Source organism: Falco peregrinus, chromosome 9 (genome assembly GCF_023634155.1).
Source record: "Falco peregrinus isolate bFalPer1 chromosome 9, bFalPer1.pri, whole genome shotgun sequence".
Classification (NCBI taxonomy): domain Eukaryota; kingdom Metazoa; phylum Chordata; class Aves; order Falconiformes; family Falconidae; genus Falco; species Falco peregrinus.
In genome coordinates, this window is record NC_073729.1 from 12,480,605 (window position 1) to 12,503,348 (window position 22,744).

The window sequence follows — 22,744 nt, forward strand, 5'->3', positions numbered from 1 at the left end:
CCTCCAACCACACCTGCCTCATCAATTCAAATACCAAGGTCTTTCAAAAGGAGCCTGTGTATTTCATAATGTTTGTAGAGACTCCATCACAGCCCCCTTTTCTCGGCTGGCACTTCTGTAATACCATCCTAGGCATGTTCAATAATTTAAAAAAATTATTTACCTGACAAGGATGACAACTACACAAAGAAGATAGGGAAGGCATGAGAACCTTCAACAAAAGCCACTTCTTTAATAAAACTCTATGAGTTTTAAAAAGCTTTGCAGAAATTGTACATATGTCATCTTCAATGCTGACGTTAGTGAAAAGTCACAACCATCCAGACTGCCACTGGATCTGATGGCATGAACATCTACACGCTCTTTGCATCGTTGCTTGGATGAAAACTTGTCAGACTCAATTAGTGGCAGAGTAAAGCTCATCCGGAGGGAAAGGCAGATGTGAATTAAGAAATACTTAATTGCACAACCACCTGCAGATCCTGGCTGCTTCAGAGATCTGCTGCAACGGCCACCTTAGCAACAGAGAATAAGGTGTTTTCTTGCCATGAGAAAAGCAATAAAAGACTGGCTTGGAGGGGGGTGGGCTCGGAGGGGGGTGGGCGTGGAGGGGAAGCAAGCTGCGTTAGCCATGCTGACTTAAGAGAGGCCAAACCAAGTATTTTCCACTGACTTTATGCAAGTCCTACCATGCCTGTGAATACAGCACCTGGGTGGCCCCACTCACGTGGCATGAACAGCTTGGAGCTGCTGCTGTTCTCCCTCTCTCTCTCTCTCTCTCTCTCTGGGGAAAGAGGCAGTGGAGCACCGGCATCTTTTGCTGTTGTAGGAGCGTGAAGCAGCTCAGAAGTTCACAGAATAGGTTACAACACCCGGCTGCCTCTTGCAAACCAAAACCAAGTGGCGAAAACAGCAAGAAATGGCAGTGGCTACAGCTGAAAGAACAGTCACCAGCAGGATGCTAACAGGGTCACTGTACTCTCTATATTTAAAACACACACACAAGACAGTGGAAGAAATGGAAGCAGTGTGTGAAAACATTAGGCTATGTCGCACAAGCTGAAATCTTTGGAGAGAAAAAAAAAAAGAATCAACATGTAAAGCATCTGGGAGGCTCAGAAAGAATTGAATATTGGCTGGTGCCAATAAGTCTGATTTCAGCTGAACAAGTGGATTTTGTTCATTCTTCTTTATAATCCCCTCATGGTTACATGTCAGGAAATTACCCCAGAAAAGCCTAAGAGTTTACTGTGAGGGGGTAAAGAGTTAGATCAAGATCCCCACTAACACCTTCCGGGGCAAATGAAGCTAATACTTCAGGATGAGGCAATGAATATTGAAAAGAACAGAGTCCTCTCCCTACACCGTGAACTCTTCCTAGCACTCTGATTTCTCAGCCTTTCAGACACAGGCATCATGAAAGGTAATCATCTCGCTGCAGATGTGCACATGTGCTCCAACGCAGTTGTCTGGGCTCCTTCCTTACTGGAAAGAGAGAGGCACGTACCTCCAGAGCAGAGAGGACTGTCCCAGTGAGCTGTGACCCTCTGAAGTCACTAGAGAGCCTACCCGGTTAGGTTAGATTAGGAAGCCAATTTTAAAGGACCAAACTTTGGCAAGATGAAGCCCCTTCCCAGCCTAACTTGAGTTTCACCCCACCCAGCACAGAAAAAGCAGGTGCAGGATGTTTGCTCAGTTACACCAGATCCTCTAGCTAACTGTCAAAGCAGACTGCTGCATCGCTGCTACTGGATTCAGTTGCTGTTGCCATATTCGGTTTAATTTGAGTCTCTACGACAACTGCTCAGAAATTCAGAAAAGCTGGCTCTGATGCTAGGCTGTCACATCAGCCTGTGAAAACCGGTGGTCTGCACTTCTGTAGAATAAAGGCAGCAGCGTGTCATAGTTGGGCTGAGTTACATCCAAAAATCCCTTTGATTTTAGCTAAGCCAATAATACAGCCAAGTTTTCCTCTCCAGTACTTTTTCCTGCAGGCACCTGACTTTCAGATATCCCTACAAAAAAAATAGAAGGAAAAGAGAATTAAAAATTTATATGACAGCTTTTGCCTGGACAGAGATAACTAGAGTCTTAAAGATGGATATTTTGAAAAGGAGTGAGGCCCTTCACTGAAGGACTTCTAAAAAGTTACAGCTATTTTTAAAGACAATGTCCAAATGCTTGGAAGATGAGAAGTAGTGTTCCAGTTGGGATTCCTAGAAGGAGAAAAGGAAGTTTGACTCTTTGAGAAAGATGCTTGTGCATCTCCACCTGTGCTGCGTGTTCTTTTGTGATGATCAGGTTCAAGTACAAGCCTGGGCTCAACTATTCAAGTTCTCAGGCCAAAGGACAATGAGTCACATGCTTCATTAAGAACTGCTGGCAAACTAAAGCTCTTGTCTTTCTTAAAACAAACAAGTAATCACACCCTCCCAAACATGCTAACGAGAAGGCTGCAAGAGCAAGCACTTAAAGGTGGAAAAACCAACCCACATAACTTTCACTGGCTTCATTTCGGAGGAGCTGGTGAAAGGAAAGCTTTTACTGTAGGCTGCTAAAGTTCTTTAAGTACGAGTGCATTCAGCCATTTTCTTCTCCCCAAATGATGCTTGGCCTGATAGAACAGCAGGTGGAAGTGCTAATATCCTGTCGTTCTCTTCCTCACTCTCTTACAAACCCATCTCGGAAATTGCTACTACCTCTGCTGGCTGATTCATCCATCTCACAGTCCTCTATAAACAGGTGCAGTTGGGCACGTTTAAAAAAAGGTTGGGTTTTTTTGTGGTTTTTTTTTCAGGTGCCTAAAGTAAACGAAAGCAGAACTTATCAACTTTTAGAAAGAAATTTTCTATTAAAATACTAACAAGTGTTTTCTGTTAGAAAATAAAAGGAAAAAACATAATTATGTTAAAGAACGATAAAGATTGGTAAGATAAGTAGGTATTTTATTGGTGTTTTCTATAGAAATAAGGCTCAGCTGAAGACTTCTCCTGATCCTCCAAAAGATCAGGTCCTCAAGCCAAGCCTGTCAGTCCATGCTGGTTGCACATTGTTCATTCGCAGCCCTGACACACTCCATTTGGAGTCAATTTTGATACAAGCCATATAGAGTTTACGTACTGAGGTAACATCCAGTGCTGTCATTTTCCGTGCAACTAAATGTCAGCAAGAAATAGAATCTAAAATTGGTCTGTAACTATGGCAACTAATGAGCCATTCTAACTTGGAGTCCCCAAATCAAACATGTGACCATCAAGGGATTCATTCCAGTTTTAAGATGCTGATTTTCAGAGAAGAAAATATGTGGCTGCTTTTGCTGTCATGCGCATGAGATGTGTCAGCCTACAACCAGGCTGGGGGAGCTGGAGGAGGTTCAGGCAAACAACCAGGAGAAGCAGCTTCTTTCTTAAACTGGAATGAAAACCAGCCAACATTCTACTGATGCTAATCACACTGGATAAAGGCAAAACCCTTTGAAAAGAACAAAATATCAGTGATCACAGTAGTGTTTGTAATCATAGCACTGGGGAACAAAGCGTAAGCTCCGTGATGAAAAGTAATGTGTGCCTTGATTAGATTTTTTTTATTTCAATTTCAATAGGCATTTGGGATTGCAAAACTCAAAAGTCAAAAACACATCTGCACATGTGTATAAGAATAAATGTGGGGACAGCTCTGTAATTCTGGTAATAGGGAGGCTATTTCATCTCCCACGATCATATCTTTCTTCTCAGTAGCTGTTCCAAAAGGATCGTATATGCAAATTCTCCCCAACAGATCTTAAAAGATGCGCCTACAGCTAAGATGTCCCCATCTCTTTACCAGGGAACAATGTATTTATTCCCTTTCATATCTGTGCCTGGAAACTGCCAGATGATCCTTTAGGGCCATGGCAGTCAAGTAAAGGCAGTTCCTTCAGAAGGAGTTGAAGGCTCTTCCAGGAGGGCTCCGCAGGTAAGGAGTTTCATGCACAGGTTCCTTCAAAGCCAGAATAGTGAGACAGAAACAGCTTTTCTTTTTTATTTTGTATTTTCTATGTATGCTTGACTACTACTTTTTAAATGGACAAACACTGCTTTTCCTTTCTGCCATGGGAGCTCAAGCTTTTGATGCCAGCACACAGTAGGAACAAATGACAAGAATCCACCGTACGAATGGAGTATATACTAAAGATATTTTGCCTGTGGTGCTACAACTACAAATCATTCAGCTGCTTCGAACAAGAAGCACTTTGACCATATGAAGTAACATCATTATTCAGGCTTTTTTCAGAAGACAGAAGAGAGATGGTGAAAGACAGACATAAATAAAGAAGTTATAAGCTTTCCAACATAATTTGAAAAGTGCATAGTTATTGTTATCAAATAAAGTTGAAGCTAAAATCATCTTGAAATTAATATTTAAAATAAAGGATCAGTATGCTCTTATACTACATTGAAAGGTTTAAGTAGCACATGTGTGTTCTAGAAACACACTGCAGCCCAGATCAGAAGAAAGGATGTTAGGTGTCAGTCAAACCTTTAACAAAGGAACTGGAAGTTCTTACCAATTTTCTTTGAAGATTTTAAATCTAACAGAAACAAACAAACAAAAAGCTCACTAAATTATTTTGCCTACATATGTAAACATCACCTGACATTGTTTTTGAATATTGGCTTTCCTGGGTAGGGAAGGAAAAAAGAAAACCAGCATGAATTACAGCTTTTAATTTTGGAAACCATAAGTGCTGTTATCTCATAAAACAAGCTAAATTTGAAACAGTGAAAAAATAATTATAATCCTTGAAAGTTAGAACCATGAAACACTGTTTTGCTGTCTATTTAAAAAAAAAAAAAAAAAAAAAAAAAAAAGGCCTCTGAGAAAGACCAGTCAGAATACTTATTAAGGTCTGGAGCAATCAGTAAAGTGACAGGTCTGTCAGAAGAAAACAGTACTGGTGACAAACACATAACAAAAGAAAATTAACAACAACTGTGTGTGAATTTGCAGATGTGCATAAAGTGAAGCTATTTAAAAACAGAGTACTGCAGTTGTATCAATTCTATGGTCCCCACAAGATGCCACGCTCTACGGTACATGGATGGAAAGAACAGAGGATGCTTAAAAAACACCACATGATTTTGCCGTACAGACCATCTCTGGTGCTTTGTATGTGTGTCTATATTGCACTGTATTCCTCTTAAAGCAGCAAAGCCTTGGTGTATGACTAGAATTAGTCATAACAATCATCAAGAGATTATATGATGCGATGCCAGGGTTGCCATCAGAATGCTCCACAGAGGTTACTCAGGTGATTTACTGGAGAAAGGAGATCTATACTAAGATTTTCTCTTTACCCAAGTCCTTCCGTCCACACTTACATTTTTAACAAAGCAGAATTATGGACTTGTATTCATGACAGAATCTGATGAGACCACATCCAGTTTAATTCCCTCCCTTTAGAGGGAAGCGATCAATTGGTTCAGCCACAGTGTTCTCTATTCATATGGAAAACACAGCTATAGAAGCAAAGCTATAACTCAGGAGAAATAATCAGAGAAACAGACAAAAGAAAGGCAAAGAAGCAAGCAGATTGAATTCTACTCTCATCAGGTGTTCCTGATACATCTCAAGTCACAAGGTCACCACCATCAACCAAGGTGGTAAAGAGACAACCAACGTAACATCCTAGGCGCAGCAGGAAAAGCCGACAGTGTTAATAACAAAAAGTATGACAAGGATGATAAGAGATAGAAAGTTGAGGCTCTGGATGCCTCATGCTTTCTCAAATCAGTTTTTACCTAATTAATTCATCTTCATCAGATCTGGGCCAGCTTAGCAACAGCAGTAATGCAAATTAATATCTTAGGGCTCTACACAGAAAAAAAGCTGTAAACCCCGTCCACCTACTGAGCAGCATCACGTCTTCATTAGTTTACTGGTATTTAAAAAAAAAAAGAAAAAAAGAAAAAATAAAGAAAACTTGCAAAGGCCCACACAAAGAGCAAACAGCATACCGTACCACATGAGACTGAGAAACAGTTATAGCAGGAAAAAAAAAAAAGGAAAGAAAAAAAAGAAGAAAAAAAACCACAAAACAATAAACTAGCTACAAACAGAAAATGCCTAAGTACTGCTGAAGGTATAGGAAGATGGTTTCAATACAGCCAGTGCCCTGTGTGGGCACAGCCACAGGGGCGACTGCAAGCATCTTTCAAAAAAGACTTCTCACCGTTTCTTTTCCTTCCTTCATCTTTTGTCACTTTTTGTGGTGCCATTACTTTCTGGAGGGAGCTCCGGCTGGAGCTGGGCTTTCCCGACCCGTTGCTGATGATGGAGCCATTCTGACTCGGGGACCGGCTGAAAGTAACCATAGCAACAAGGGAGGATGTGAGTTCTTCCTTATAAACCTCATTTCAAGGTTATTTCGTTCACACAGTTTGCATCACTGAGTTTTCAAGTCTGATTTTGTACCAAAAGAAGACAGAATATAAACTGCACACAGCAACATAGTAAAGGCAGGCACAGGGCGACAGTAGGAGAAAACAGGACTTCTCAATTAGTTCAGGGTTGATGGGCACCGAATGCAACTGCTCCTCATGCACAACCCCCACAATGACAGAAGCAGCACTGCAGAGGACAAAAAATCCTGTTACCAATTCAGTGTCATGTATACAGTTAAAATAAGCAGACCTTTGTTTTTGTATATATGGCTAAAGTAATTCCTTTATTATTTAGCCTGCACTTAGGCTCCGCTGTTTTGGCAGCCACAATGCAAAATTTTTTTTTGCATTGTAACTCGCTTTACACCTACGCACACACAATGCAATAAGAAAATTCTCCTTTTTTTTTCTTTTTGCACATAACCCAGGTTGACCAGCACTGTTATTTGCTGAATCCCCTAAGAAAATGCTTGTTTTACTGAGCCATTGCATATCCTTGCCCTGAAACTGGTCCCCGCACAGGGGGAGGAGGGAGGGCACAGTAGAACCGCTGCGGGCGCTCAGCCCCAACCAGGAGCAAGGACAGACTGAGCAGCGTAACTCCGGGTTGCACTGGGAGCAAGGTCCCAGCACCAGTCCTCTTCTTTTTGGGATGGGCAAATCACTCCTAATGCACAAGCTGGGAAAAGCAGGCCAAAGTAAAAAACGTTATATTTGGTGCTGCTCCACATCCAGGCATGGTGTCAGGTTGTTTCTACATGTGAAAGTTGCCACAACAGGCATGAAAATGACCTACAGGACCCGTATAGTTACTCAGCACCTATCCATAGTCTGTGCTGAATTGTCACGGCCAATGGCAGGATAATGTAAAGAGGTCGCACTGGTGAAAAATATGGACTCAGTCACAAGGACTTCCATTTACCGAGCAAAAAAAAAAAAAAAAATCAAACCAAGTTCTCTTGCTGTCACAGTGGCTGTATATCCAGAAAATGGTACTAAAGCAAAACAACTGTAAAAACCATCCTGTAAATTATTGCCAGTACTATACTGCCAGCCTGAAACATTCTTTTACCTCCAGTTCTGACTGCCCTGTCTGGTGTAAGTGGAGGCCATTTACTGTGGTCAGAACAGGAAAGGACAGAGAAGTAATTCTCAGGGACTCTCTTTTGAAGACAGCCTAGGTGGAAATATATATAATTTCAGACAGGCTCTTTCCAGCTACAGGGCTTTAGAAAAACTCAGCATGAACCCAGCTAGCTCATCCCAGCCTGAAGATTTTCTTGTGAAATTCAACTGAGAATAAATATTCTCGAAAAGCAGCGTTTCTCCCCTATAAACCCATCTGTCACTGCTAATGACTAAGCCCAGCCTACTAAAAAAAATCATCCAGGGACAGACCAACACCTGCAGAAACTCTGCTCCAGTTGCCAACACAGAAAAGAAGTGACCACAGGTAGCTTGCGCTATGATTTCTGCTACCACTAATCAAAATATTCATTCTTTTTTAAGTGGCCATCAGATTATTAACTGTGAAGTTGCCTTCAGTGGTAATATCAGAGAAGATATTCTGATCAGTTATCAGCCACTTCATGGCAGTCTGATTTAAATTGACCTTTCCAGGCTGCAAAGTATCCTGGATGAAAAAGCAAATATGTAAAGGTCAAGAAATATTTCTTCATCTTCAGAAACCATTAAACTCCATCCCCAGACACAGTTCCTGGGAATGAAAAAAGGCTACCATTCCGCATGTTCTCGCTCGCTCAAGTAATCACCCTGAAGGAGGCAACACTACCTCTGAGTTATTTGCTTAGAAAGGCACCAAGGTTCAACACATTTTATAATGAGAACAACTTCCCTGTGAATTCCTGGATCAAGTTCGCTTATCGATGTTTGTTTAAAATTGCGCAGATTAAGCAGAGGGGGATTTCTGCACTCATTCAATGGATAGTGAAGTGCTTAATCGCTTTTGTTAGAGGATTAATTAGTAAGGCTTGTTTACGTTTTGTGCATGTATTTACACATGGCTTTGGAAAGGCTTCAAAATATTTTAAAGAAGAAATCCTGCAAAACTTCACCAGCACCAGCAGCCCCAGCCGGTGTCATGGCCATCTTCCATTTCTCTGTTCATCAGAGGACGGGAGACTCCCAAAGGGATGAGTGCTGTTTGGTGCACACAGACTATACAACCTGACTCTTGTGGGTCAAGCGATTTACGGTGTCAACCACAAGGTGCTGACATTTAAGGGCAGAATAAGTTTACACCAAACCCAGTGAAGCCAGGAACCGGGGGAGCTCTCAGCTGGCTTACTCCTCTGTTGGCACGCCCCGCAGACAACTTTCTCCATATTCCAAGTGATTTACTGTACAACCAGCAAAGTATGCCAAACCAGACGCCAGCTCAGGATCCTTCTGTTCCCACTTTTCTGTAGGGAAAACCTCAGCTTATGACCAACGGGGAGGTCTACCTGCCACGACAAGCAGCAGCACCAAGTCCTCCAGCCCTGCTCCTTCCAGAGCAGCACCTCTCACCGCTGCAGATGGCTCCAGCGCATCCCTGTCACGGCATACAGCAATATTGTGCCAAGGTTTCCAAACGTTTCCATTACTCCAGAGGGGCAAATATCATTGTGCAAAGTACAAGATGAGGTGACTCAGCTATGAGGACTTGATTTTCTATAGAATTTCTGTGCACTAGCCAGGTACTCCTAAGTTAAAGTCCCTTCAAGAGGCAAGGACCATGTAATGTCAGCAAATTAGACAACTGTTACCCCTATTCAGGCTCCTTACTTAACAGTTTTATTTTTCTCTCTTCCCTCCAGTATCATTCTTCCACAATAAAATGTTGATGATCCTCTGCTTGAAATTAATTTCAAGGAGAGCGAGACAAGGAAAAATGAACTTGAAGCACACACAGCAGCTAGGATAAAGGGATAATCTACTTCCCTTGCCTGAGATGACCAAGATGAGAAATCATGACCTTCAGCTATTCTGATGATGGTTTACGGTAGACATGAGGTAAAACTTCCTAACGGGAAAGGCAGTGAAGAACAGATTGCTTGAGGAGGCTGTGATCAAGCCACCACTGGAAAACTTTAAAAAAAAGTGGGATAAAGTTGAGGCAGGGGTATATTTGACCCTGCATGGGAGAAGACAAAGAGGCAGGTAGCTTCCTGGGGACCTTGAATCTGTGATCCCACAACCCTGTAGACTTACTACGATGCAACTGCAAACCTGGGACACTTTAGCCCAGACATGGATGTTATGTAGTCTGTTCTTACACTCTCAAAAGTTTTGTCCTGCTGTAAATGCTTTGGATCTAAAGGTCTTCCAAAATTTAATGGATGTTTAGGGTTTGCCTTTCTGCTGATGAAGACATTGGTTCCAACTCTGGAGTGGCAGAGTCTGTCAGTGGAGCTACAGCAACTTACAGTGTCTAAGGTCCTGTCTTTGGGTTCATTTCAGACATGATTGGTGTTTGCGCTCCAGATCCCATATTTCATTTGGGTTCTTCTCTTGTACAACACCAGCACGCATGTGAGAGCCACTTCCCATTTACCTCCCCTACAATCTGTGAAGACTTCACTTTATCTTGTATTTTGCAGTAATCTTACCCATCCAGCACAGACCAGCGTTATGCCAAGAATTCATCATGGAGGAACCATCTGCCGCGCACAGAGCCTGGGTGCCAAACCTTACAGCTTCTTCCTAAGCAACCAGCAGCATGTACCCTATTCCACCCCTGTGCGGAAACATGCCAGACCGTACCTTTTCCTCGTTTCATTGGATTTGGCGGTTTTGATGGTGCTCCCATCCTGAGTAATTTCTCTCTCCTGGGAGGCAGGAGCATCTCTAACTGGAAGTGGAAGTACAACAGTCTCCTGAGTTACAGGTAAAACCTCATCTTCAGCTCCCTGCTGACCTAAGTGTTGCTTGGCATAGTCAAAGCCTTGTACTGGCTGCAAAAAAAAACAGGAGGAAAAAAAAAAAAAAAAAAGACATTTCAAGCATGTGTCATATGTTAATATATAATTTCCACTTCGATATAAAATTTTCCACTACCCTTAACTTCTTTAATTACGTAAGTGACAGGTAAAAATATGTAGATTGCCATATGAGTGCCAAACAAACCAATTCCACATGTTTAAAATATGTGGAATTCCACAAATTTTAATTCCGTTCCACATATTTTAAACATGACCAGTAAGTACAAAATTGATCTTGGCTACCTTCTCTTATCCTACCATAACATTCCTAGAAATCCCTTTAACAGACAACGGAAGAATGAGCATATGGAAGAAAAAATTAGGCAGGAATAAAATAAGACCATACAGCAAATAGAAAACTTTGACAAAAATCAGGTGTTTCCTAAGAGAACGGGAGTAACTTGTTCCAAATCAAGACCATGTAAAAGGTACGCATCAAAGTTTCATGGGCAACGTTTTCTAGGAAAGGATTTTTTTCTGATCAGTGATATTATATTTCCCCTGGCTTGCAAGTTGCCTACTGGGAAGGTTGTTACTGACTTCACTTGTTTCTCCTGGGAAGTGGCATTTGCAGAAGCCTTGCAGCCAGGCAGCCGAGCCCGTGTGCCCAGCCTCTCCTTCCCCCAAGCCCGGCCGGGGTTTCCCTGCTGCCTCCGCAAGGAAAAAGCAGAACCAACATACGCCTTCTGGGCAACACAGCCACGGAAAGCGAAGTTCTCTTAAGGAAAAAATATAAAAAATTTAGCAAACTGAAATTTCCCAACTGCATTTTCTATTGGGGGAATTAAAAAAAAAAAAAAAAAGAAAGCAAAAAAGGGAGAGGGGGGGAAAAACAGAAACAAACAAACAAAAAACAACCAAAAACCCACACAAAACCAACCTCCATTTTCTATCAGAAAAAAAGAAAAAATATATGAAAAATAAATGACTCAAAGAAATTCCTGACTACCTCTGGAAAAAAATATAATACATAAAAATGTTCTTGCTACACTAAATTGAATAAATTTACCAGAACCTGGGAAGATGCTCTTCCTGAAGTACAATGACTACTGCCAGAATGCTAAAAAAGCAACATGAAACACTTCAAAGGTGAGCAGCGGTGATTTTAACCCTCAAGCATACTTTGGGAAACACATAGAATTAGACAGTTAATAACTGAATAGCCTCTCTCAGGTTCCTGTCATGTTGTCATTGAATATTTTGGTTCCAGAAAAAAATCAGCTGGATAAAAAAATTTGCTGATGGCACAGAAAAAGGATGAGCTCTGAAAAAAACATTTTCTCTTGTTCTGTCCCTTACTAAATCTGGGTTATAGCTATAAATACAGATGCATTTCATAGGCGATCTCAGTCTGAAAATAATGGAGCTGTCTTCTGGTTTTTAAAACAAGACAAAACATGCTTTTTGTTTATGGGGATCTGCATTGCATTTCCAATCTCCGGTTTGAACTGAGGCAGATGTTTTCTAATGTGCTCCTGTACTTCACTACTCTGGAAATAGCTTCATTGAATTAAGATGACACTAGCTGGGCTAATGCTGATTTGGGAGAGCAGAGGTCTCCACGCATTACCACGATGGGACTTGCAACATATCAGAGAAATGCCAATTTTCCATCACCACCCCATGGCAAGTCATGATGATATCGCCCCTGACAGAGCCTTCCGCTTGCCCTCCTCTGAAAGCAGGATACCACAAAAGCAGCCACCAAATTAGCTACAAAGGGAGGAAATGAAGGAAGAGAAGGGAATTAAGACAGGGGAAGCAGAGGCTAAGTAAAGGACAGCTAGGATGAACTGCTGCCCGACAGCCTAGAGAGTAATATTTTTAACCAAAAGGATGCTTTGCGACCTTATCCTCTGTATTAGTCAAGACCCTCCCAGATATTCTGCAAAAAAAAAGTAACAAAAGAGAAAAGCTGATTAAATCAGTTATTTCTCCCTCCATGCCTTTGAAAGAGTAGAAGTTTCAACTTATACTTCCTATCTTAATTTTCTTTTTTTAATAAGTAACAAAACCAAACAAAAACAAACCAGAAGCAGCAGAACATAAGAATTACTAAAGAACTCTGCAGAGTCCCAGCTCGGATCTGCCAAAGGGAGAAAATGAAGGATTATTTTAATCTGAGTTCTACTTACCACCATCTCTAGTAATAAAGTGCACTAAAGGAAGAGCTGAAAAAGCCATCCTCATCAGCAGACATATTGTGTTAAATAAAATTTGATCTTGGAACCCTGCTCTGTAAAAGCCCACAGGAGCAGATGGTTTTACCACTCCTGAAGGGAACTGGCAAGGCTAAATCATGATCAGGCACTGCTGAAGCACTGCAAGCATAGATGTCCCATACAGCCAAAATACTGAGAAAGACCTAAGGACTGGGATTTCAATATTGTTTTTGAAATAATAAATTAATGATGAGACCATTAAATTACGTTGCCTGGCAAGGGGCAGATTGAATATAGGGGGTTGTTTCCAGGACTTTTTTCCTTGTAATGATCATAAAAAGAGACATTGATATTTTAAAAAAGCAAAAAAATAAAATAAGAAGGAAAAAAACCAAAAAGCAAAAAGGATGATTGGTCCCTCCCCTCTACACGTATACATCGGCAGTTTCTCCCATCTGATCTTTTTTTTTGCCATGCCCTTTATCAAATTGTTAGTGGTTGTTTTCTCATGGCCTGCAGTATTTGCTTTTGCTTGCGGGTCTTAGACTGCAGATCTTATCTCTGTTTACCTGCAAGCTTGCTCTTTCATGCTCTAAAAGAAAGGAAAGGTGACAAATCAGATTACAGCCTTTAAAAAAAGCATGCTGTGAATTAGAAAGCAAGGGAGGTAAAAGCGAACATCTATCCAAAACCCCAAGGTAAAAAACAGTTGCTTAAAATAAAAACAGCATTGGAAGAACATTAAAATAAATTCCCACCAGAATTTCACCAATTTGAATTTAGCCTACTTTTAATATTACAACTGGAGAGCCAATTGAAAAAAATAGTAACAGTCCCTTTCCCCTGCAACTCAGTCCAGATGTCCATGACTGCTAAGGTAATTCAGAACAGCAACACAATTCCCAAGAAAGATATTCTGAACTACACTGCGTACGAGAGGTCATTTTTTAAACTTCAGTTACGTAGCCTTCAGCCTGTTACAACAAAACAAGTCATTCCTTAATTACCAGGCGCAGGCAGCAATCCTGCTGCTATGTCACATCACCTCCCCCAGCTACAGAAGGATATTTGAGGCTAAACGTTTCATTACCCCTCCGTGCTGCGTTCGTGCATCCTATCCCGCTGGCACGGGACGGAGCCTCCGGAGGGACGTGGCAGGCAGCTCTGCTCTGCGAGGACCTGCAGCCTCCTGCTACTCCCAGCAGCAACAGGACTGCAGCAATGAACAGGCAGCTCCTCTCTGCCAGTCCCCTTGGTACAGGACTTTTGGCATCCGAACACACAGGATGGCACCACTGAAAACAACATCAGCTGAAATCCAAGGCTGGGGGTATCCTATGTTCTTCTCTTTTCCTTTCTACACAGTTTGCCAGGTGTTCAAAAGGTAATCACAAATTGCTCCAGTGATTCAACAGCAAGTCTCAGACGCACAGAAACAAAATATTAAAGCTGCTTCTTAAACTAAAAATCGCTTTGCTGTGACTCCACTTAGAGAACAGAGTCAGCATCAATCAAGCAGTCTCAGGCACTTTGTTAGCCATGAAATAAAATATATTCATTTAAAATGTGATATAGAGATGTGTTCGTCAGCTGTTTGTATTGCCACACTGCATAAAATGTAGCAATTACAGTTCAAGTAATTACCACTATCCCTGATATCCCTCATGCTGAAATTAAAAACAAAACTAAAACTGTTCTTTTCCAAATGACCTTATTTCATTATCTTTCCAAAACACAGCTCTTTGCTTTATTTTACATAAAGATGCTGAAATCAGGAATGACAAAACCAGTAAACCAGTCCATTCCCAATCCCACTGAAGAATTTATTTTCCACAGTCTATATACCAGCATATACTCTTAATCAGACCTGGCTGAACCTTTTTGATAGAGCCATCATTGTGAAACTAAACGGAAAGCAGTTTACCTTTCACTTTTAAATGCATCACTTTTCATATAATGAATTAAATGAATTTTTATGGAGTCTCAAAATATACTAAAAAGGGGAAATGCACTCTAGAAGCGGACCTCCCACACTTCAACTGCAAATGTGAGCAAGTCTGCAGGGAAAACTCCTGAAATTAGTATAGTGTGGATGCTGGGAGCTCAGCAGCAATTATTTTGTTCTGCAGATCCAACTCCGGCCTGATGACATTGACTGATGATGCAAATGTAACCTGACTGAACAGGTTTTAAGCTGACTATGTATCTTATAGCCTGATTAAATCTGATTTCTCAAGAAAAGTCAAAATTCAGCTTTTTCTTTTTAGAATGACAACTATGGATTCAAATATTAAAATACATTTAAGTTTTTTCTGTGCTGTAGCTTGAACCAGCAGTGGATGTTTTTAAATAGCAACTTTCTTCAGCTGTAAAGCATCCCATAACGATGGTCAGCTCAAAACAACATACTATTTTAGCCTCATTTTGTACTTTAACTGGGACTAAGATCACATTTAAGAAGAAGCAAGTGGTACGTAGTATTTGCAACAGCCCCTAATAAAGTAGGATTTGCATTTTAGAGGTTTCAATGGGATGTTATATGATATCGCTGCAGTGGTATTAATTTTTGTTTGTGTTTGTGATATTGCTCGTTTCACTTTTGCAGATCTATTCTTAACACTAGTTTGATAACATCAAAAAAATAGATGAACATACTGGAACCAAAATGGAAATGTCTTTTTCACATAATTTTTGATACAAATGTCTTTGTCCAGCTGGCATCAGCTGCACCCATCTGCAACTAACCTAAGATGAGGAGAAAAGAGCTGTCATATGCATCATGCCTGCCTTCAGCTCTCCCTCCAATCTACATTTTTCAGCAGAAGCAACAGAGCTGAAATCACAATAATCCTGCTGTCTGTAGCGTTAAGAAACCAAAGAAAAAATCTATCATTTCAATCCCGTGCCAATGAAGAACAAAGCCAGCTAAAAAGGCAAAGGAACAGTGGACTTACACACAGGCTCTGTAGGCTAGAAACCCCTCACTTTAGGTGGCTCTAAGAGCCATTTAGTAGCATTGAGATGGCAAACTTTTTTTCACTGCAGAGGCAAATTAGTATTCTGTGACATTTTTCTGTTAGGAAGTCAAACTGGAAATGCATTTGATTTGGGGAAAAAAACATCTTATAATTGATATGGGTTCGTAACTTCAAGGAAAATATAACCATTTGAACCCAACCAACAATACCCACAAATAAATTAGGAAGTTCAAGACATCTGAAAATAAAATATAGCAGTGGGAAAAGCTTTCTGAAAAAATTCAAAGAACATCTTTCCTGGATTAGCAGCTGGGTGAACTCCTGGTTAGGACCAGGTCTGAACTGCTGCCAGAGCCCAGAGCTTCAGCCGTTGCCACTTGAGCAGGTAGGAGCAGCTCAGGCCATGGGTCTGAGGATGAGGTCCTACGGGAGACGTGCTGCTGGCACGGCTTAAGCATAACATCCCATTTCCCCAACTTTCTGAAGGAAGCAACTGCCCTGAGCAAAGGCTACTCAGCCCTAAGGGCTCAGCGCCTTACATCCCTGCATAGCGCTTGTTCCGTCACTGCTGCCTTCACGGCCAGGGGTGAGCTGCAGCAGAAGGTGGCGCATCCCAAGTAAAACAGACAGGCGATTGCTGTGACCGGTGGTATCAAGGAAGACAAGTGCAAACATCCAACTTCTGAGTAACAACCATTTCAATTCCAAATCCCTCAACTACATCTCGCAGAGGAACAGGTAAACCCTCAGAAAGCAAACAGACGTGGTGGATCTAGTGATCGATCAGTCACTCACTTTAGCTCTCTGAGGCAGGTTCATCATGGTGTCCGGTTTGAAGTCGTTCTTGTTCTTCCTGCAGAGCACCGCTGTGATGATGATGATGATAACTGTAACCACAGCAATGGGAGCCAGCACCGCTGCAATGATCCACAGGTTGTTGGGGGGGTTCTTCACCACAGCTACAGAAAATTGCAAACCAAGGTGGTTAAGTCTCACCGCGCAAACGCAAGATTTAAATTGTTTCCAACACAGCCTTCAACTGCCTCTATATAATAATTAGTATAAAAGGATTTGTTAGTAATCTAGCTATAGCCTTGTCTTCCTTAAGTAAAAAAATGAATCAGCAACACTGATCAATTCAAAAATCCCTGGTCTCTCTTCTCTTAGTTACATGCAAAAGCAGCCATCAACACCCAGGCCCAGTTAGATGCAATATTAGGTATCACTCCACTGGTTCATTTACAGACTAAAGAAAAAAGGATGCCAGTAATAAATCCTTAATTATTTTTCAAACACTAAACCAGCTTATAGTAAGGTAGCACGTGTGTCAAAAGTGTACACATGAAGTGCATACCCGGTGTCAAAGACATACGCGCTCAGCAAGAGTAAAGTGGCAGAGCTTTTATAAAAACAGTGAAGTTATAAGCACACTAATAGTTGTTATCGATACCAACAGGGCAATACGAAAAGGCTCCTCTTGTGCTCTAGAAATACTTTATCATAGCTAAGGTCAAAATGAATCCATCATTTTTGAAGGAGGGGAAATGTGATTGGAAAGACCTACTTGCAGATATACTAGTAATGGCACCAGGAAAAGGGTGCATTTCAGAAACACAATGATGCTAAAGCATTTTAGATTTCATTTTACCAGAATAAAGTCTATTAGCATAAACCTTCAACTTGTACACACATAAGAGATCCTCCTGTGACACATCCCTGGTTCTCTCATCTCATCTCATTTCTTTCTGGAAAAAACACCAGATAATCTCCTTACGATGCTGAATTTTGTTTCAGCGAAGTATTCTGTGGGCTTCACCATGCTATCTCTATTTATTTTCCCATACCACTGGTTTCTGGCATGGGCAGGCTATTGTGAGAATACCAGCGTAAAGCAGCCTTTCCCATTTCCTAGGGAACTAGCGCTTCCAAATGTCATTGAGCTTATTAGCCGTCAGAGGCACTCAGCATCTTTCAGGATCAGACTTCAAATGCATACCGTCTTGTTTAGCAGCAGTTACAAAAGCCAGCTGAAAGCCTGTCAGAAGCTCCAGCCTAGTTTTTTGTAGATCTACAACTTTTTGCAAAGCCATTGTAGTTTGTTGGGTGATGTAGGAATAGCACTGCTGGGTACACATCTTGCACACAGTGTAACAGTAGCCACACGCTTAAAGTCTGTCCAAAACGCCAGGTTGAAGCCTTTCAAGGTTCACTTTTCAATGGACAATAAATTGCACAATTCCAAATTATTGACTTTGACATATAGCTGGGGTATGAAAGGGCTGTGGGGAAGGAAACTGAATCTGAATTTTATCAGATAACCGTAATTTTAATTACAGACTGCTGTTGTGGGAGCAGCAAACAGTTGTTGAAAAATGGTACTTCTACTTTTTAGGGAATGCAGAGGCAGCTATGACCTTATGGCTAATAGGACAGGCATTTATGAATCCTGGCTTACAGCTTTAATTCAGCTACCAGCTTCCAGTGTGACCTTGAGTAAGTCAATCCACAGTTCATTCAGCTCAGTAAGACTTCAGCAGATTTTGAAGCAAGCCTTTCATTCTGCTATAACTCTGTCCCTCATTTATAAAACAGGAACATCCATATTTTTTGTTGTTATTCATCTGTCTTGTCTAACCAGACTATGAGCTCCTGAGGGTAGATGTCTTTTCTTACTGCATTTTGGTACGGAATTTTTCACTCTGCTGTAACAGAAATAATGAGTAAAAATGAAGTGCACACAAAGTATTTTCTTTGGGAATACAAAGACAGCCTACAAATACCATGTCCAAAATGAAAAGAATTTATTTTTTCCATAATAAGGTATAAAGATAGCACTACCTCCTACATTTCAAATACTTAGCTTCAGAATCTCTGTTACCCAGGGTCATAATTTCAATTTCTGTATATTCTCTTCTTACAGTACTCCGTGCATATTAAACTTGTATGAAAATCTACAGATGAACAAGGCTGCCTTATGGGACCATGAAAGTACAAAGTTAGAACATGAGCAGCAGATGTCACAGTTACCTAAATACCCGTACAAATCACACAACTGCACAAAGAGCTAGGAAAGTGCTATGTATTATCTATAGCTGCTTTAGCAAAAATTACTTTAAGTAAGTGTTGTCATGGAAAACAAAGCCATTTAGAATGTAAATGTTAGACCTTATGGAGCAGGAATGGAGGTCCCCAGGTTCAGTCCAATTAAAGTCAGTAACAGACCATGATCAAATCAAGGATCGGGTACAGTATATAGTGCATTCTCTGGAAATTATATCATACTTTAATATTTTAACTCAATCATATGTTTATGGATGATATGTCAATTAGTTATACAGTGGTCCCTTCTTTTCCTATCACAATTACGTGCAATTATTTCAATAGCACTGCTCTTTCAGGCAGAAATAATGGCACCGGGGGTCCCGTTTTATATCCTGTTTAGCCAGTAAGGAGATCCAGTAAAGAAGTCCATTATATAATTTTAATTCCATTTGGATAAATACCTAGAGCAACAGGAGCAATTCAATTAGCTAAAGGTATAGATTCATACATTAAGCTGTTATTGCACAAAAAAACCCTCCAAGCTGTACCACAGGTTTATTCACGACTGTGGGTCAACTATGCAGGAATATTTTTTTTATTATTTTTTTTAAAGAAAACACCTGTGGCCACAATCACTCAGGCACTGATGCAAGTCTTAAAAGAGAAATTTGAAAACGCTTTACTTTTCAAGGACAGATTACTTTTTTGGCCACATTATTCTGAATGATACTATCATATCTTGAATCTGAAAAATGTCCATGCACACAAATAGTTCTGTTCACCTCCACTTTTCTGATTTGGGTCTAAACATCATCTTTAACAAACATGTGGTGCGCTTTACAAATTTCTTAGTTAAAATGATTATTTTAAAAAAATAATCCTTTTGGGATAGAAATAATCTGCATTATTATGAACCAGTCAAAAATAAGGGACATCTTGATAGCCCTCCACATTTTCCTTTGGGCTAAGTTATTTATTAGCAGTTTAGCTGTGGTAGCCATTAGTTTGTGACGTCATGCTTTCATTAGCATCAGAATTAACTCTGACTTTACAGTTCCATAAAGTTGTTCAGTTCATAGAACCGTATGTGTGTAAATTAGTTGTACATTAGATCTACCAGTGACTGGCTAAATAAATAGGCATACAGCTTTGATTTACCACGATGAAGGCTTAGCCTGCCCCCACAGGCAAAAGAGCAGCCCAACCTCAGCAGCTGCTCAGGAAGATGCACCTGACATTTCCCGTGTGATCAACGGAAGCTCCCCACACCTACACTGGTGTTTTTAGAAACAAAATAAAAAACAAAAAAAGAAGAAGAAATAAAAGACTGAACCCTCAGAATTTTTAAAGGAACTCTTACGATCAGCTTGAACTTGAATAACATAACCCAGTGTCAAGGCCATCCGCTGGGAGTCAACAGTACTCAAAATTTTGGCAGCTGCAGTGCCCAGCAAAGGTTTCCCGTTGTATAAAGTATAGTATGTCAGTTCAGCTGGCTCCTTGGGTCCTGGGATACGTTGGATTTTTACCATCTTTCAGTGGGAAAAAGAAGAAAAAGGAAAAAAAAAAAGAAAATGAGAGAAAGAAATAAACTGTGTTCATATCGTTCCACTGCAAAATCTGCCCGAAGCTACTTGAAGGCAACGCACGCAAGGGAACTCCTTCAATACCCAGTATAAGCATAAACTCCATGCAAATATTCTCACAGGATTAGAGCTTCTCCCCTTGATAACCCAGGCTATTAAGATTAGCGAGGACTGACTGCTGCCTTCAAAAAGTTTAAACCTAATCCCAAGGTAAAACCCTATGTTAGAGAAAAGCACACAGTAAAAAGGAGGAAAGGACAAATGTTTGGACATTACAGTCCTCTGTAAAGAAGGAATTCCTAAAATCTGTACTAACATTGAAAAATATACTTTACTGCATATTGCAGTTGACAAAGCCACTCACATTTTACTTCTATACTCATTGCCTTTTATTCCAGCCTGACAGTAGAGAACCATGCTTTCACCATTTTATTCTGCAGAACACCAGCAGAATTTTTACACTGTACCTCTGTCTTTGCTGAGATTAGAGGAACCGTGAAACACCTCTAATGATGAGGGAAAAGGAGTTTTGTGATTCCTCTTCACTATGTTGTGGACTAAAATATGTCATGCTTCCATGGAAAGTTTCACAAAGGTTCAGACTTTTGGCAAATAAAAACGTGTTTCTCCTTTTACATTCTTTCAGTGGGAGAACACACAGAATTGTGGGCAAATGAGAAAAGCAGTAATTTCTTTTTATCTCTTTCAACAAGCAGTTCTTGAAAAATATCATGTAATTAAAAAACCAATCTTGTCATGCAATTTTTGAAGACAGATCCTCTTTGAATCTCCCACAACTAGCACCAATTGGATAAATTAGTGAGAAAACAAAATATGATTATTTCAAAATACTGAATGGGAAATGTTGCTAAATAAGAGAGATGATTAATAAATTACTCTGAAATTCCTTCTTCTCTAGAAGAAATCTGCTCTTCATAATGTAATCTATGGCCACATGATTTGATGACTAACCCTGTACAAAGACTGCTTCATACTTTTTTTTTTCTTTTCTCAAAAACAAACAAAAAAAAGAATAAAGAAGTTCTAGATTTATCAAGTTACCGAGGTCAGGGAGACATAGGACATAATTTTTTTTTTTAAATGAACAAACCCCCAGAACTCTTCGTTATGCTGAATACAAGACTTTATGCTAAAATACGTACTTTGTACCAATCCTCACAGCAACCAAAGAGAAAATATTTATTAACACCGATTAACTAATGACAATTTCTAGAAGATGAGAGGCGTGCAAACACGTCTGACTGCAGCAAAAGAAACCCATTAGTAATGCCATGCGTTTTGCACTCACTGCTTTGAAATTCATGGAAAGAGAGGAAATCTCAACCCAGTTTCAGCTTTCTTTTCTTAATACAAAAATCACATGGAGACATGCAAACAAAACCCGTTTTTCAACACACATCTAGGTACAACCAATGTTGCATTGACCACCTGCACAGTGTAGCTGCCCACAGTAGTGGCACGTTTGAATCGCCTTCCTTGCTGATGGGACATCATAAACAGCGGGGCCAGACGCTGCTCCATTAACCTTGCAAAGCTCTGGTTGTTCAGTCCCAGTAATGCAATATCGACCCCTTGAATAACTGTGGGAATGGAGAAAATCACACATCAGTATATCTTACACGGACAAATAAAGTAACATATGGTCTGCAGGACAGTTTGGGACAGGGATGTCATAACTCGCTTAGACAAAAAATAGCTGGACACTGTTACACCCCCTAAGTAATTTCCCTATGGGGATATAACGTGCTTCTGTTCCAGCCCCTGGACTGTTCTCAACGTTTATGACATTTCAGAGAACAAAATCCCCAAAAAATTTTTGGGCCTTCAGTTTACCAGAATGGCTCTGGGAAGCACCTAATCTATGATGTTCAATGTAAAAAGTAGTACATTAAAATCCATTTGAGAGCTGCCTGTCATGCTTGTCGTCCGATACTCCTGTTAACTAAACCACAGGTTTTCATCCAGCAGTTTTGAAACCTGAACTTAGGATTTTGTACAACTCATTTTTAAAAAAAATATCGTATCTTTGAAAGCACTGAAAACTGAATAAATATTTCCTAAGTATAAATGAATTTAAAATTAAAGAGATGCTGAATTTACATAAAGTTAAAAAAGTGATATAACATGCTAATTTAATTCATACATATGCATGATTTTTCAATGTTATTTCAAAAAATCTTTTGGGACGACCATGATATTTTTGAAAACTGTTTCCATTGCAATATCCATACTACTCCACTGCAGTAAGTGTGCAAGGGCACGAAATGGAGCATCAAGTTCACGAGATCCAAATGGGAAGAGCTGTAACACTCCCTTCAGAGGATCATAATCTCCACATAAACTTGTTTTTATCATCTCAAGATTATGAACAGATATAACAGGCTCCAAATCACACCAGCTTTTGGAAGCAGAGTGTAGAATTCAACCTGTTTCATGCCAGGCTCCTTTTCTCTTGCTCTCCTGAGCATTAAACAATTCCAGGCACAGACACAACGCACAGAAAGGCTTTGGCATCTCCTCACTTAAAGGTGTCGGGGTGGAAAGGGTCTC

At 40.4% G+C, this 22,744-nt stretch overlaps 1 protein-coding gene across 3 annotated transcripts in view; it reads right to left on the minus strand.

Annotated features, from left to right (window-relative positions):
- The window catches only part of KIAA1549L (KIAA1549 like), a 137,311-nt gene that overhangs the window by 42,676 nt on the left and 71,891 nt on the right, over positions 1 to 22,744 (minus strand). For all 3 annotated transcript variants that reach the window (XR_008748853.1, XM_055814657.1, XM_055814656.1), the window contains 5 exons: positions 21,623 to 21,774; positions 19,948 to 20,119; positions 16,341 to 16,504; positions 10,188 to 10,378; positions 6,212 to 6,339 (listed from right to left, as the gene is read on the minus strand). Coding sequence is in view for 2 of the 3 variants with exons in the window: in XM_055814657.1 (XP_055670632.1) it covers positions 6,212 to 6,339; positions 10,188 to 10,378; positions 16,341 to 16,504; positions 19,948 to 20,119; positions 21,623 to 21,774 (807 nt within the window). In the remaining variant the exon portion in view is untranslated. The remainder of the gene's footprint in view (positions 1 to 6,211; positions 6,340 to 10,187; positions 10,379 to 16,340; positions 16,505 to 19,947; positions 20,120 to 21,622; positions 21,775 to 22,744) is intronic.